Below are 14,532 nucleotides of genomic sequence, written 5' to 3' on the forward strand. Positions count from 1 at the left end.
GAAGTTATACTCCAGAAGTGAGTATTCTGGTTGAAGACCAGACTTATTTCTGTTTCCTTGCACAGGATGGGAACTGGCAAGTCAAGTAGCCTTTTTTTATGTGTCCTTTAAAGGAACAACTGGGGAACACTCTCCATAGTGTTTCCTTTCTTCTCCCTACAGTCAGTATTTAGTGCTAGCTTTGAAGCAAGACGGTTCAGTAGTGAGGAGCAGTGGGTAGTTTCATTGGCTAATTACATACCCATATGTCAGTATTACATACTCATGCACTGTTAGATCCCATTATATCAGTATTAAGTGAATAGCTTCTCTTTCTGTGTTGTCTCACTCCATGGATTCCTAATACCTATCTGCACTACAAGGATTAAAAACAGGAGCTTCAGAAGCATGTACTTTGTCTTTGACCTGTTACTTAGAAGTCAAAAATTCCAGTCCATTAAAGAGCCAAGAAAGCATTACGCATCAGACTGCTGTTACTGTTCCATAGGTTGTTAGAAGGCTGATAGTTGTCAGATTAAACCAGAACACTTTAGTAAGTGGAGTCGCTTTACCTGTTTTTGTAAGAAATCCTGACAAATCAAGACATACAGGAATTTGTTCTCATATTCAAGATCTTTGAATTCATAGGACACTGCTCACTTCTAATGGGAACTTTAGTGCTAATCTGGCCCATTTAGCTTAGCATGACAGAAATGATTTAACAAATGTTTTGTAGTAGGAGAGTAGAGAGAAATAAGACAGTGCTATAAATTGATTTGACAATTGAGCTGTAAGATGGTATGCCCTATTTTGAGTTACTGATGGGTGACTCAGTAATGAAACCATTCCTATCTCTGCTTTTAGAGTAGGCTATAAATAGTTCAGAATGTCAGTCCCCTGCTCCATTAATGGACCATAGCCTGCCTCATTTAGTCTTATCTTGCTGTTTAAGTACAGTAATGTTTCAAATTCTTCTTGCCTATTTTAGCTTGCCAAGAAGATACTGTATGCTTCTAATCCATTGTCATATGCTCTGTACTTCTAAATCTCTTTTTTTGATTGTAGAATGAAAGTTTATATAAAATGTGAATGAGAACTTCCCTTCCAGCTAATACGAAACCAAGAAAGTACTGGAAGAAATGCACCTTTTTTGTCCTTCTGAAGTGTGAGATGTTCCTTACAAACATGCTAATTGGGGAAGGTATTTCTTCAAATCACTACTGATTGCAACACTACGTTTTTGGAGTTGAAACCTCTTGGTTATAGCTAAAATAGTGTGATGTGTTTATCCTGAAGAGCAGTGTGGTGCTTCTTGGGTAAATAGCAGTCTGGGGAAGGGATGGAGTTTCTGCAAGATACACATTTTTCATAGAAGAAATGTGTCTACCATGTAAAAACCAGCACAATGAAGGAAAAAGCAATAGCTTAGGGGTTTTGTACTTAAGAGTTAGTGAAGTTGGACAGTGGGAAGAGTGGAAATGAGAAGCTATTCACATTGTATAACAAGTTACAAAGAGGAACCTCTGGATAGATCAAATGATGATATATGTAAAACTAAATTCACCTTCTACTCCGGCTGAACTAAATCTTTCTTGGCCTTTCCATAAGCACAGGAGAGAAGTTTGTAACTAAAAATTAAGAGTCAAAGCAGAACCAGTGTCTTCTGGGTGCTTTCTTTGTCCTTTGGTCTTGCAGCTGGGACTGCAATGTTGACAGCAAGAGTAGGAGCTAGCATGAAGCTCTGAACCACAGTTATTGACCGAACACACATGAGAGAATGTTGGAATATGTCCCTGCTGAAAAGTGAATATTCCATGAAGTTTCGAACTTAGAATGAGTAGCATCCGAATGCAGGATGTTTTTAGCACAGAGGGACTATCTCATGGAATCTCAGTACAGCACAGAGGCTTCTTCTAAAATGACTTTCTGGGCTTTGCCAGTGAGTAAAACCAAAACTAGAATAAGCCTGAGAGGTCTCTTCTGAGGATTTGTTCATGAGAATTAGTGTCCTGTTCATTTTGCAAATAAATCCTGAAAATGAATGAAGCTGTTGTGGGCTTTTGTAATTTCAGTTCCACTATGCCAAGGTTCCTGGCTGGCTGACTCACCAGATGGAGCTGTAGGCTTGTTATTCTTCTCCAGATAGTCATCGTTCCATCCCTGAACAATGCTCCTGTATAAATCTAATGTAGTCCTGTCCTATCGCTGAAAAAGGCGAGCCAGCAGAATGATTTATCAGTGCATTTGCTGGGCTCTGCTGGAAGAACACCAAGATTCCGTTTATTCTTGGCTACTTGGAGGAGAACACACCATTGCGTTCTGACTGCTTCACAAGGTAGTACATGATTCAGCAATGAGACATAAAACTTGCTTGGGCAAGAGTGGCTTAGCAGCAGCTTAGAACTGTTTGAGAAGCAAGTAGGTTATTGTTGAACATGTCAGAAGCTGAATTCAAGTGCAGTGTGTAAATTATAAGCTGCTGGCCACAGATCAGAGCTTAAGTTGCACACGTATTACAGGCCTTGGATTCCAGACAGCACCTTGGCCATATCCATTGATCAGGTATGGGCAGAGGGGGTGCATAGTGAGCACCAGATGTTACAAGTGACAGAACTGATTTCAGAAACTTGGTTTGTATGTTTATGCCTTAATAGTAAGGAGTACAGTGTTGCAGTGCATGCACAGCAGGATGCAAGTCAGAGTCCAGAAAGCAGCAGCAACACACTCAGGCTAAATATACGAGGCCAATTTGTTCCTTGTACCTGCTCCCTTGATACATCTGGTTCCTTCTTAGAATGTCTGTGGGATTTGGATTCATTTCCTGCCTCTATTAGGCTGCCCTCCTGGCCTGGGGACAAGGAGTTTTAAGCCAGAGGCTGAAGAGAGCTTCTGATTTTCACTTTCATAGATTTTCAGGTGTTATTTCTCCCAGTGGGTAATAGAGGTAAGTGTTAAGACAGTTACAGAGGGGATTGTTCAAGGACTTAGAGAAGCTACATCCAGAAAAATGTTATGTTTTATGTAACAATTGATGACTGTAAATGCAGTTCTCTGTAGCAGGCCTATAGCACCAATGACAGCTTTTGGAAATAGTCACTACGCAGACATGAAGTGAAAAGAAATTAACAGAAACTGAGCTGAGGGATACATACAATTCCGAAGGCATTTAACTAGGGGAGTGAATAGGTAGCAGTGGTTCAGTGGTTATCAGTACTCCATTTTCTTCTCCTCTCCTGTTGTGCTTTTCAGCTGTACGCTGTGCCACAAGCTGTAACCTCACTTTGGACAGGGTCACTATTGGTGTATACCAGTACAATGTGGTATTCCTGTCTGACGAAAATAGTGTATTGTATTTCTCCATGAAACAGTCATTTCTTAGATAATTTCTTATCATCAAGGTCACCCTAAGGGAGGATGCACCTCCACTTTAACTTTAGTGACACCCGTTTTCCCAGGTCAGGGAAGTTGTCCGAATGGAACGCAAGCCTTAGGTAAAGAGTCTTGTAGCATTAGGGCAAAGTCAGACAGTGAAGCTCTTCTACATGAAGTATTTTTGTGAGGAGGTATGTGACAAACATTGTAATGACACGCATGGGTGTCCCTCTACTGCTGCAAGCAGTTTTGCTTGCAGTAGCTATAGTGAGCTCAGTGTGGTATCTAACCTTGCTAAAACCTGAGACTCTTTCCAATTAACATATATAGCCTGCTGTCATTTGGAAGTTACTTGAAAGTGTACGTAGTCTGAGACAAAGAAATGATGCAGTTCTTACCACTATCATCTGATTTTTGCAAGGAAGAAGAATACCAGAGATGAGATTTTAAAACACTACATATGAGTACATCTTGGGCGTAGGTGCAATGGACATAAGGGACATCAGTTCTCTCTTTTTGTTGGTTGCATCATGAATGGAAATCAGTCTGGTCATGTTCTTATGTTTGAAATAAGCAGGTGTCCTATATTCAACACTTGTGCAGAATGTCAGCAGAAGTAGTAGTGTGCAGCGAGAAAGAGCACATCCAAAAGCACTATGTATGACATCCTGGCTGTTTCCCCTAACTAATATATTCCAAGTAGCTTATTTTTTTAAGGAAAAACAAACAAACCCCTTCTCATGTTGAAAAGAAGCCTTTCCTGGTTCCTGCAGGACATTTGTGAAACAAAATTTAGAGCTCCTTGGTTTGTAAAGCGAAAAAAAGCTACATTCTTCCACCCCCAGTAATTTGCCTGCAGAGACTGAAAAGCAGAACAGTGCACACTGAACTATAGCTTGAGATTTGCTTTGTACTGGGGCAGGAGGGGAAGAACAACAGTAAAATTACAGTCTGAAGAACCTTTGGAAAAGACAATAGCCGAAGATGCCAATGTGGAGGCTGGTTTTAATTATACCAGTGTTAGAAAGAAACTGCAGAGAGACTCGTCAGCTCCCGGTTCGTCCTGGTCTTGTCCGTCACCATTGTTGCCAGGCACAAAACCGGACACATATGAGAAGTTTTGACATAGAAGTCGTGGAATATTGTTCACTAACCCACCCCCACACACCCATTTTATTTCACACTGACAAAAGCTGAGATGAATGAGTTGTTCTCTGGCCCTTCCCACTTTGCATAGTCATTGGCTGGCTTGGTTCTAAAAAGGATTTAAAAAAGGGGAATAATGTGCCTTTGCCTGGGATCTGAGACTGTCAGGGTGCTGAAAAGCTAATCTGCGAGCTGCCACCATGCAGATCCCTTGGGCTGTGTGCTCTGTCTGTGTCTTAACACAAATGGCATTTCGATCTGTGGAAGGGTGGCAAGTGTTTAAAAATGATGCTACAGAAATCATTCCTGAGATCACCGAAAACACAGAAACACCGATGGAGCAGACTTTCAGCAACAACAACACAATGAACCAGGCAAAGCATGGAGGAAGACACATACAACAAGCTCCAGATCCTAACGGTAAGAAAAATACCATCATTATTGGACCCTAATAGTTTGCAAAAGAATACTTGTTCTTATCTATTTATTACTTATTTCATATATGTATTTAATCAAAACTTGTGGTGTGGACCTAATGCTGTAAGTGATAGAGAGTAATACCTACTGTAGAAGAAGTATCAGTGTAAATGTTAGAAGGGATGCACTGGGGTTTACTGATGAAAAATGTGGTCTATCTATTGAACAATCCTTAGGTGCTACAATAGGCATTCCTGTTTTGCCCATCTGCTCTCTGCAGACACAACCCCAATACAGAAAACCTGCAGAAATAATTCCTTCAATTCCTCTGTGTTTTGTGCTTGCAAGGAGGAACTATCACAAATTGACTTTCTGATGTCAGGATGGGGCAATGGGTTGACACTGGAGATAATATAAATTCTTAATCTTTAGCAAGAGTTGCACTAGTGATGCCAAAGATCCCACAGCAGAAATGGCACACGGAGGCTGTATTCAGCTAGAGGAGAGAAGTGTGCTGCTCACTGTCCTTTGCCAACAGCCAGGTGCCAGCAACCGGAAAAGCTGCTACAGACAGTTAAAACACTCCCGAGGGGAATTCTTCCCAAGTGAACTGGAGGAACTTTATTTTGCAGAAGTGTGCAATCTTGGAGTCAGTTTGGCTACTTTAAGAGCACTGATATAGTTCGTAATACATTGGCACTGCATTTAGCCAAATACATGATATTCGCAATGCTGCAGAACACAAGCTTTGTAAGGAGAGATGGAAGATGAGGAGTTGGCACCAAACAGGGAAAGGTAGTTTTAAAGAAGTAGCTTACTGGCAAACAGGACAACCCTGGTCCTCCAGGTTGACACGTGTTTACCAAACACAGAGAGCAACAAGATAGAGTTCCCACTGTTGTGCACTGCAGAGCTAGCCTGTTTCTGAGCACAGCTGGAAGGGAACTGTGGTTTTCTGTTTTCATAGCATTAACAGTATTTTAAAAGCAGGTTTTGAGAGTGTGACTTTATAAAGATCTTGACCAGGTCAAGGCAGGTTGGTTGTGTTGTTACAGCTGAATACCTTCGTTCTTTAGCCTCTTACCACACTGACATTAGTGGGGGGAAATCTGTCCCACTGATATGTGCTTTACTTAAGCAAGAGAAAGTGAAGGAGCCTGGGCAGTTATTCGAGATATGAAATGTTTTTACATCTTATTTCAATGTCTTTAACACAAGAAATCAAAATACTGATGCAAAGTAGCCCAGTCTTCCCAGGACACATGAGTTTGCACCAGACCATGAATAATTTTGCAGTGTGTGGAGTCTGCACTGACAGAGGACAGGGCATATATGCTGTCACTGATAGAGTCAGAATTCTCTCTTGATGTACCAAGGAGGGGACCACCTTGTGAACAGCAAGGAGAATGAGCCCAGCAGACACAGCCTCCTGTCTGTAATATGACCTTGGAGGATTTGCACCATAAGTAGCATTCCTAAGTTAAACTATCCTGTTGGCTAAGAGCAGAACATTAACGTGAGTGTATCTGGTGAAGTTCTTTGATAAACGCCTTCAGAAATCAAAGTATGTGTCCTCCAAACAAGTCAATTAGCCAAGCAGGTCACCCGGCAAAACAGATGCCTACAGAATAAGTCTATTCCTACAATTCCCTACGATTGGAAAGTTCTTCTAAAGCCTGAATGTTAAAAATCTCTTGTATTTCCCAATGTTTCATTTGCCTATATCTATCCATTGAGGAAAAGGGGGAAAAAACACTATAAGGTTCCTAATCAGCCCGAAGGTGCCTCTAGCTGTCTGAAGGAAATTCTGTGGGATATGTGGGATTATCATAGAGTGCAGTAAACATGGAAAACCTGATGCCAGAAGAGTGGGAATCCTTCAGCACTGTTGTTACCTGCTATTCTCTGGCACACACTATAGTAGTTGAAAATCACTTAAGGAACACTTACTTGTTACACAAAAGATTTAAAACTGGAGTCAACCTCTGAAGCCAATAGAGTTAAACTAGAGCAATGAGGGGAGGTTTTGCCCACAAGTAAATGAAGCCGGGAGAATCCCATCCAAATTTGCCGTAAAGTAACCGCTGCTGCTGGGGTTACACTTCAGAAGCTCTGCCGCCCACATGCACAAGTCTGAGACGGAATTTACCCAGTGACAAGGATTTTAGTCATCGATTTGTACCGTGCTATTCAAGGCTCTCATAACTAAAGTAGCCGAATATTCCAAAGCTGCAGGGGTGAGTCTTCTCTCCCCATTCAGGATGCCCAGCTCGTATCTATCTCCGAGCCAGACTATCTGTGACACAAACACCAAAGTGCTTTCTCAAGGGTGGGGAGAAAAGGAGTCAGTAATTAAAGTGTTTCTTGTTTGCAGATGCTTCCGACTTCAGCTGCAGAGAGATGCGAACCACCCGCTATGTCACAGAGGGGCCCTGCCGCAGCATCAAGCCCGTCAAGGAACTGGTGTGCTCTGGTCAGTGTGTCCCCTCACACCTCCTGCCCAACTCCATCGGTAGAGGGAAGTGGTGGCGGCAGAACTCCCTGGATTATCGCTGCATCCCTGCTCACACTCGCACGCAGCGCATCCAGATGGCCTGTCCTGAGGAAGAGACTCGGACTTACAAATTCCGAGCTGTCACGTCCTGCAAATGCAAGCGCTACACTCGCTACCACAACCAGTCCGAGCTGAAGGACTTTGGGAAGGAACCTGCCAGGCCTCAGAAGAACAAGAAGCCTCGTCTCTCCAGGGCAAGGAGCAGCAAATCTAACCAGCATGAGTTAGAAAATGCTTATTAGAAGGCGGCTCCGAGCGGTACAGCCTAGCAGCTCTGGATATCTTACGAGACATCAACCGGCACTCACAGGCCACAGCATCACGTTCTGACTGCAGTAGGTTTTAATTCCTTCTGCTAAGCTGGGTCAAAGGCTCACATAGTGAAAAACCTGTCAGACTGTAGCAGCTATGGTCTGATAAAGGAATGAGATAAACTGAGCTGGAGGTAGCAACACCTAAATTCAGTCTGAGAGGAGAGGTACATCTTGGAGATTCACGTGAGGTCCTGTGGCTCGTACAAGTAGGAAGGCAGAAGAAAGTGAAGCTGTTATGGTGACAATCACACTATATTAGAAGTCATTCTACTCTATGTGAAAAGAATACTGAGATCTCTTTCCCACTTCTGTCAGTGCCATGATGCAGGACAAGCATGAGATTAGGAAGCACCAGGAGAGTTGCCACTCATCTGGATGAGTTGTAGGAAGTTAGTGAGAGCAGGGAATTCAACAGCAGTGGTGCCTGAAGTCAAGTTGTTGGGATGTCAGATGTCCTCATGACCCAGTTGTTTCCTCCAAAACACAAAAATCAAACAATGACGCTTGTGTTCTCGAAAGTGTGACAAATCTATTTCATACTTTTCATTAGAAGGCTGTAGGATAGACAGATTTAAAACTGAGATTTGACAGCTAAAACCACACAATCATGGAACGGTTTGGGTTGGAAGGGACCTTAAAGCTCACCCAGTTCCAACCCCCTGCCATGGGCAGGGACCCCTTCCACTGGAGCAGCTTGCTCCAAGCCCCTGTGTCCAACCTGGCCTTGAGCACTGCCAGAGATGGGGCAGCCACAGCTTCTCTGGGCACCCTGTGCCAGGGCCTCACTCTCATAGCAAAGGTTTTTTCCTAATATCTAATGTACATCTGCCGTCTTTCAGCTTGAAGCCATTTCCCCTTGTCCTGTCACTACACGTCCCTGTAAAAAGTCCCTCTCCAGATTTCTTTTAGCCCCCTCTTAAGCTGTTGAAAGGCCACGATAAGGTTTGTGTTAGGGACAATGATTTGGTTTAGGAACAACGAAACAAACTCTACTAAGTGGAGGGGATTTATGAAATGGATGCTCCTCTTAAACCTTTTAAGCTCACTGTTGGTTGTCCCCTAAACAGCTAACAATGTGTAGAATTGAACATAAAAGATACTGATTATTCCTTATTTCCTAGAACACAATTGACTTTAGTATCACCTTAGATGTATCAATTTACACTTTCTATTCTGTGGAGTTTGGGTTATCTGGCCACACACTTTCTAGTGCTGAGACTGTGTAAGCCAAGTTCTGGGAGTAAGGTGCTTGTTAAAAGTGAGCCTCTGCTAATCTTAAAGTCATTAATTCCTCTAGAAAAGTCTTTGGTATGTGCAACTTTAAGTCTTTAGCTTGACAGCAACTTTCCCTTTGTGTTTTTACAATAAAGAATAGTATTAGAAAGTGAATCATCACATGCTGTATCTATCCTGTAGAAGTGCTAAGCCTAGTATCAGATGAGCACAGTTTGGGATGAAGCCAGTTCCTCACTGTTCTTATTTTCTATGTAGAGTTTATGACGAAATCATATAAGCTATGGAAGTTTGCAATGTTGTTAGATGTTACGTGGGACCAGAGCCTAGAGATGCAAGGTGTTGGTTCACAGAGTGAATTACGTATTTATTTTGTCCTCAGAAATTATTTATACAATGTTTTTCCTTGTAGACAACGAGAAGTAAAATCGCTTTCAAAATAATAGGCTGTTATTTTTTTCATTTTAAATACATTGTTAATAAAGTGGAAACGATGATTAATTGCAGGAAGACTCGTTGACTTGCGACCGTAGTATCAAGCTGATTTACAACAAAGCTGGGGGATTACAGGACAGTCAGGGAGTTGCCTCCCATTTCTGTCATGAAGTGTCAGGGTCCTTAACTCTCAATCAATCAATCACCTACACAGCTCCAAAGAAATTCCATTCCTGGAACTTCTTGCTCCAGTGCATGACATTTCTCATGGAAAAAGTCTTCCTGGGCAGATGCGGAGCTCAGAACTCTTTCAATATTCTCATGTCTACTTCCCCTTGGGAATTCAAACTCGGCCCATTTCAGTTTCCCTTCTACTCCCAGTGACACCTCCTCATTCATATGTTCCCACCCTGATAAAGCCACCCAAGAAAACAGGAAGTCTGTGATTGCTTGACTGAAATCTGGCTGCTTCAGGTTCCTCTCGCTGAAAAAGGAAGAAGTCTGGAACCCCCTTGCAAGTGCCAAGCAGCAGCTTGATATCGTAGACTTGTGCCCATTTTCATTTATAAGACCATATTCTTTAAGAAACAAAGACATTTTCCAATGAAGTCAAGGAAAACTGAGCTTGAGCTTGGACTGCGCATAGCACGCAGGTCTTCCAGTACAACTATGAACAGCTTTATCAAGACAGCCAGTAGAGAAGGTGTCCTTGCATTGCAATTATTTGATACTTCATATAAAACCATAATACAAACGGTTGCCAAACCTATGGTAACATTTCCCAGACTTATCTTTGACTTTATGAATTTGGCACTCAGGGCTTCATTTGCAGAACTTGGAGCGGATACCTGCAAGTGCTTCTTAAGTAAGAAAAGCAGTTCAGTTCCTCTGCAAAGTGATTCCACGGTCTCACTGGCATCTGAAGTTGCTAGAATATGGGGTTTAAAGCATTGACTGCAATAAACCAGTGAAAACACTCCACTATCTGGGACTGCGTGCTGGGTGCCAGGCAGGGCTGAAGTACAGGGCCTGCTGCCTTTGGGGGAACTACTGGCATCTTTCTGCCACATGGTTCACCTTAAAGACATCCTTTTCAGAAACCAAACCAACAGAGAAACCCAAACCCAAAGAAACATAGGAACCCCCAAGCCCCACAGATTCCCCCCAGCCCAGCTCTCTTCCACAAGAAGCGCCTTCTGCCATTCAGAATCCTGCAGGTTTCTGACTTACAATGTAAGGATTGGTTCTTTGCATGTTGGAAAAGCTTTTACAGGAATGCCAATGGCCAGGCAGTCCGGAGGCACTGCTGCGTTACCTCTCAATGCCCATCCTGTTTACAGTTGCTCCTCTCTGGTTTCTTACCACAGGCTCTTTTCAAACGCAGCATTTAGCACGTTTACTGATTTTCTCCCCCCTCTAATAAAGGTGCACATGATTTTAGCTCCCCATTAGGACAGATTACTCACAGCTCTTAGTAGAGCTCTAGAAAAAGGAGATTTAGAGACTTCCTGGTCTAATAATCTATGCTGGTGTTTGCTGAAAGCATTATTATGCTATTACAGGCTGAAAGCTCAAGGGATATGCTGTGCAGAAGAGATGCCATCTCTAACTGGGGGTTTGAGAATGACTGCATGAAATTTTGGCTTGTCTTTCACACCGAGTCCCTACGCTTGCAGCTCTTTCCAAAGAAGAAAGCTTGATACTGAGCACAGAGGGAATAGCTGAAAGCAGAGCGACTTTATAGATTGTCCTTCCATCAGTGAAACATTGCTGAACATAAAACATACATGGGACAGGCTTTTTCAGAGAAACAAATACTGCAAAGGGGCTTGGCAATGGGACGGGAGCTGCTGTGCACTCCTTCTACAGAAAGGGGGTTGGAAATGGATGATCTTAAGGTCCTTTCCGACCCTAACTATTCTATGATTCGAAGCATTAAACAGTTTTTCTGCAGGGCTATAAATTTCTCAGGCAAAAGTGAGTTTCTTCACTGTAATTTTTGCAATAAAATAGCACAACAGAATGCAACTTAAGTGCTACTGAGCTATAAGTAGTAACAGGTCACTGGATTTGTGTTCACTTGGCTGGAGAGAGCTGCCTGTCAGCAATGGGGCAACTGTCACAATGGGCAGCCCACAGAAAAACAATCCCATTGCTCTTTTCCAAACGGGATTCATGATTTCTCCAAATCAGCTTGGAGCATTCATCCCTTTGTCACCCAGTTTTATTCCCACTCGTGCAGAGAACAAACCATGGCAGATTCTCTCCAATGCACTCACAACAGAGTGCGCCAACCCTATTACTTCTACTGTCTTCTGCTACGTAAGACAAACATCCAGGCAGCACAAACAGCCACAAGGTATCCACAGGGTCCCATGGATTTTACATGAGGTTCAACTTCTGATTACAAATTGCACTAGAAAGGACGTAACTTTACCCAGTGAGGCCCTAAGCCCAGCAAACACAGCATGTGCGTGTTCTGCACGTGTGGTTGACAAAGTCAGCATTGTGAAACACAGAGGGAATAAACACGTATGTTTTTAGCCATATGACATCAACTTATAATTAGCTTGTTTCACCCAAATTAGTGCAGTATATGGGCACACAAAACAACTTTTCTATAGTAAACAAGCTCAAGAGTCTTAAATTAACATAGAACACAGTTGTATGGAAGTTGAGTCTGGATTGAACATACTGTGAGCAGCAACCTGAAATGTGAATACACTGAAACGGCCCTTGATAGGCAAGTCATGGAGACCCACCTGTGAAATACTTCACAGTTCGAAATAAAGCCAGTCCAATCTGGGTGAACTGGATGATCTTAAGGTCCTTTCCAACCCGAACTGTTCTATGATTCTATTGCCAGCTCATATTCAGTATTTCACCCACTAATAACCCTAATCCAAGCCCTTCTCTGCAAGGCTGCTCGTGATCCCTGCATGGCTCAGCCTGTACCATGTGTAGGTTTGCCTCAATCCATGTGCAGGAGCTTGCACTTGGCGTTGCTGAACTCTATGGGGTTCACACAGGCTTACCTCTCTAGCTTGGCAAGGTCTCTCTGGATGGCATCCCTTCCCTCTATAGTATCGACCACACCACTCAGCTCGGTGTCATTTTGGACACTTTAGTATCTAAGCTTGTAATCCCAGCCCTGCTTCTCCGTGGTGCTATCAGGCTCTGTCTGGATCATGCTGATGCCATGAACATCCATTTTAGCCCAGTGAGGTGAGGCAGTGTGTGATGTGAATCACTTTTTCACCACATATTGGCTACTCAGGTTCTAACTGACACAGGTGGGGCACTTTAGATTGAAATTGTCCCTTATGAATTTGTATAGCACCCAGGATGTGGAAACATTGACCTGTGCTTGGTGTCCATAATGACAATACCATCGCTTTCATCTTTAAGGGAAGCAGCCCCAACTCCTTGACTGTTACGAGGCCAAAGTCATGCATCTCCCTACTGAAGACTTCCACATCAGGCTGTTTGTATTGGAGTATTAACCTTCAGACTCAGGCTTTCTTGTTCATGGCTTTTTAGGCAACTCAAATACACTCCCAAACCAAGAAATACAAGTATATTTATTTTGTGGTTATTGAGCCCCTAAATAGGCATCTTGATCAATTCACCAGCAATTTAATGCTTGTGGCATGAGCTTATTTCAACGTCTTAAGAAAATAACTCAGCTCTGGCTAAATAAATAAGTGATGTCATTCTTCATTCAAGCTACCAGATTCTTTGGTATAAAAACTTCCCTTAGGAGAGGCCTTGGGACACAGTGGCTCCTCCGAGACTATTTACATCTGTCGGATTCTCTAATCTCTTCTTCCTTCCTCCTCTCTATTTCCTTCCCTTTCCCTACAAAATGGCCAGTATTTAACTCTAATGCTCCCAGTGCGGAGGGCATGGGTTAGAACGGGGTGGTTGTTGGTTTCTTTTATTGTTTTGCTGTTGTTGTGGGGCGGGCTTTTTTAGTGGTTGTTTTGTGTGTTCGTTTTCTGGTTGGGTTCGCTTGGGTTTTTATAACCAGAAATAAAGCTTAATTTCAGGTAATTGCTCTCCCATCGGGAGGGGGTTGCTATTTGTGGGGCCTGCTTTTTTTTTTTTCCTGTCAAATTAGCAGGAGAAGTTCATTTTAAGAGTGATAGTTTGCTCCTAAAATTGTTCTGCAGATTAAAGGTGTGCTCGGAACCAGAAACCTTCCACTCGTGATGGGTTTCTGCACGTGGAGGTACAAAAGAAGCACCCTCAGGAACTCGGTGTTGAGGGGGAGAGGGGCCAGACAACTGCAGACTTGCAATGAGCTCAGGAAATGCATGTGGAATTTCAGCCTGCTCCTCCATTAAGATGGGCTTCTAAAGAAATAAAGCTTCAAATCAGAGGTGCGCAGGTTCCTCGAGGGCCCCAAAATAGGCTCCGTCATGTTGAAAGCGACATTTCTCTAGCGTTAGTTTTTATTGACATCTCTAATATGGCCTCAAGAGCTGACAATCTGTCCGAGCGGCTGTTCTTTGGACTGGCACTTGCAACAAGAACAGAACAAGAGTACTTTATGGAGCGAAAAGTAAAGATAAATGCATCGTTCAATCATAGAATTAGGGTTGGAAGTTCAGATCGCCTAGCTCCAGGGCTATGCAGGGAGCATAGCCCAGTGACAGGAATTAGTGTATAGGATATCCTTCCTGGGAAAACTGTCAGAACTTCGGAATTCAAGCACTGTATCCTCAAACATGTCCCTTTCTCCTGGGTGGAATGCTGCCTAAAATGTAAGGAGTTTAGCTAGTTCTTCATTATTCTGGGGTACTTCAAGCTCAAAGTGACCATCAGACGTGCACTGCTTGAGCTTACTGAAGCAGAAAGCCGGAAGAGAGCCTCCTGGTCCTTTTGAAATTATAATGGTTAATAACTGTTATTTACAGCACGGGGTGTTTATCTGCCTTATTTCTGTGGCAAACGCAGACAGAAGGCATCACACTCTGTATTAGCAGACTGGATTCACAGCAGGCTGTTCGTACACAACAGAACATTCAAAAGGGGCTCTAAATAATGCCCTAAGACTTCATTCGGCAACTAAGCTGGTGA

At 43.0% G+C, this 14,532-nt stretch overlaps 1 protein-coding gene across 1 annotated transcript; it reads left to right on the plus strand.

Annotated features, from left to right (window-relative positions):
• Positions 1-4,142: 4,142 nt before the first annotated feature.
• On the plus strand, positions 4,143-9,459 carry SOST (sclerostin). Its single transcript, XM_065698959.1, has 2 exons — positions 4,143-4,917; positions 7,289-9,459. The coding sequence occupies exons 1-2, from the start codon at positions 4,698-4,700 to the stop codon at positions 7,708-7,710; spliced, it is 642 nt and encodes a 213-aa protein (XP_065555031.1). The 5' UTR covers positions 4,143-4,697; the 3' UTR covers positions 7,711-9,459.
• Positions 9,460-14,532: the final 5,073 nt, after the last annotated feature.

Source organism: Lathamus discolor, chromosome 20 (genome assembly GCF_037157495.1).
Source record: "Lathamus discolor isolate bLatDis1 chromosome 20, bLatDis1.hap1, whole genome shotgun sequence".
Taxonomy (NCBI): domain Eukaryota; kingdom Metazoa; phylum Chordata; class Aves; order Psittaciformes; family Psittacidae; genus Lathamus; species Lathamus discolor.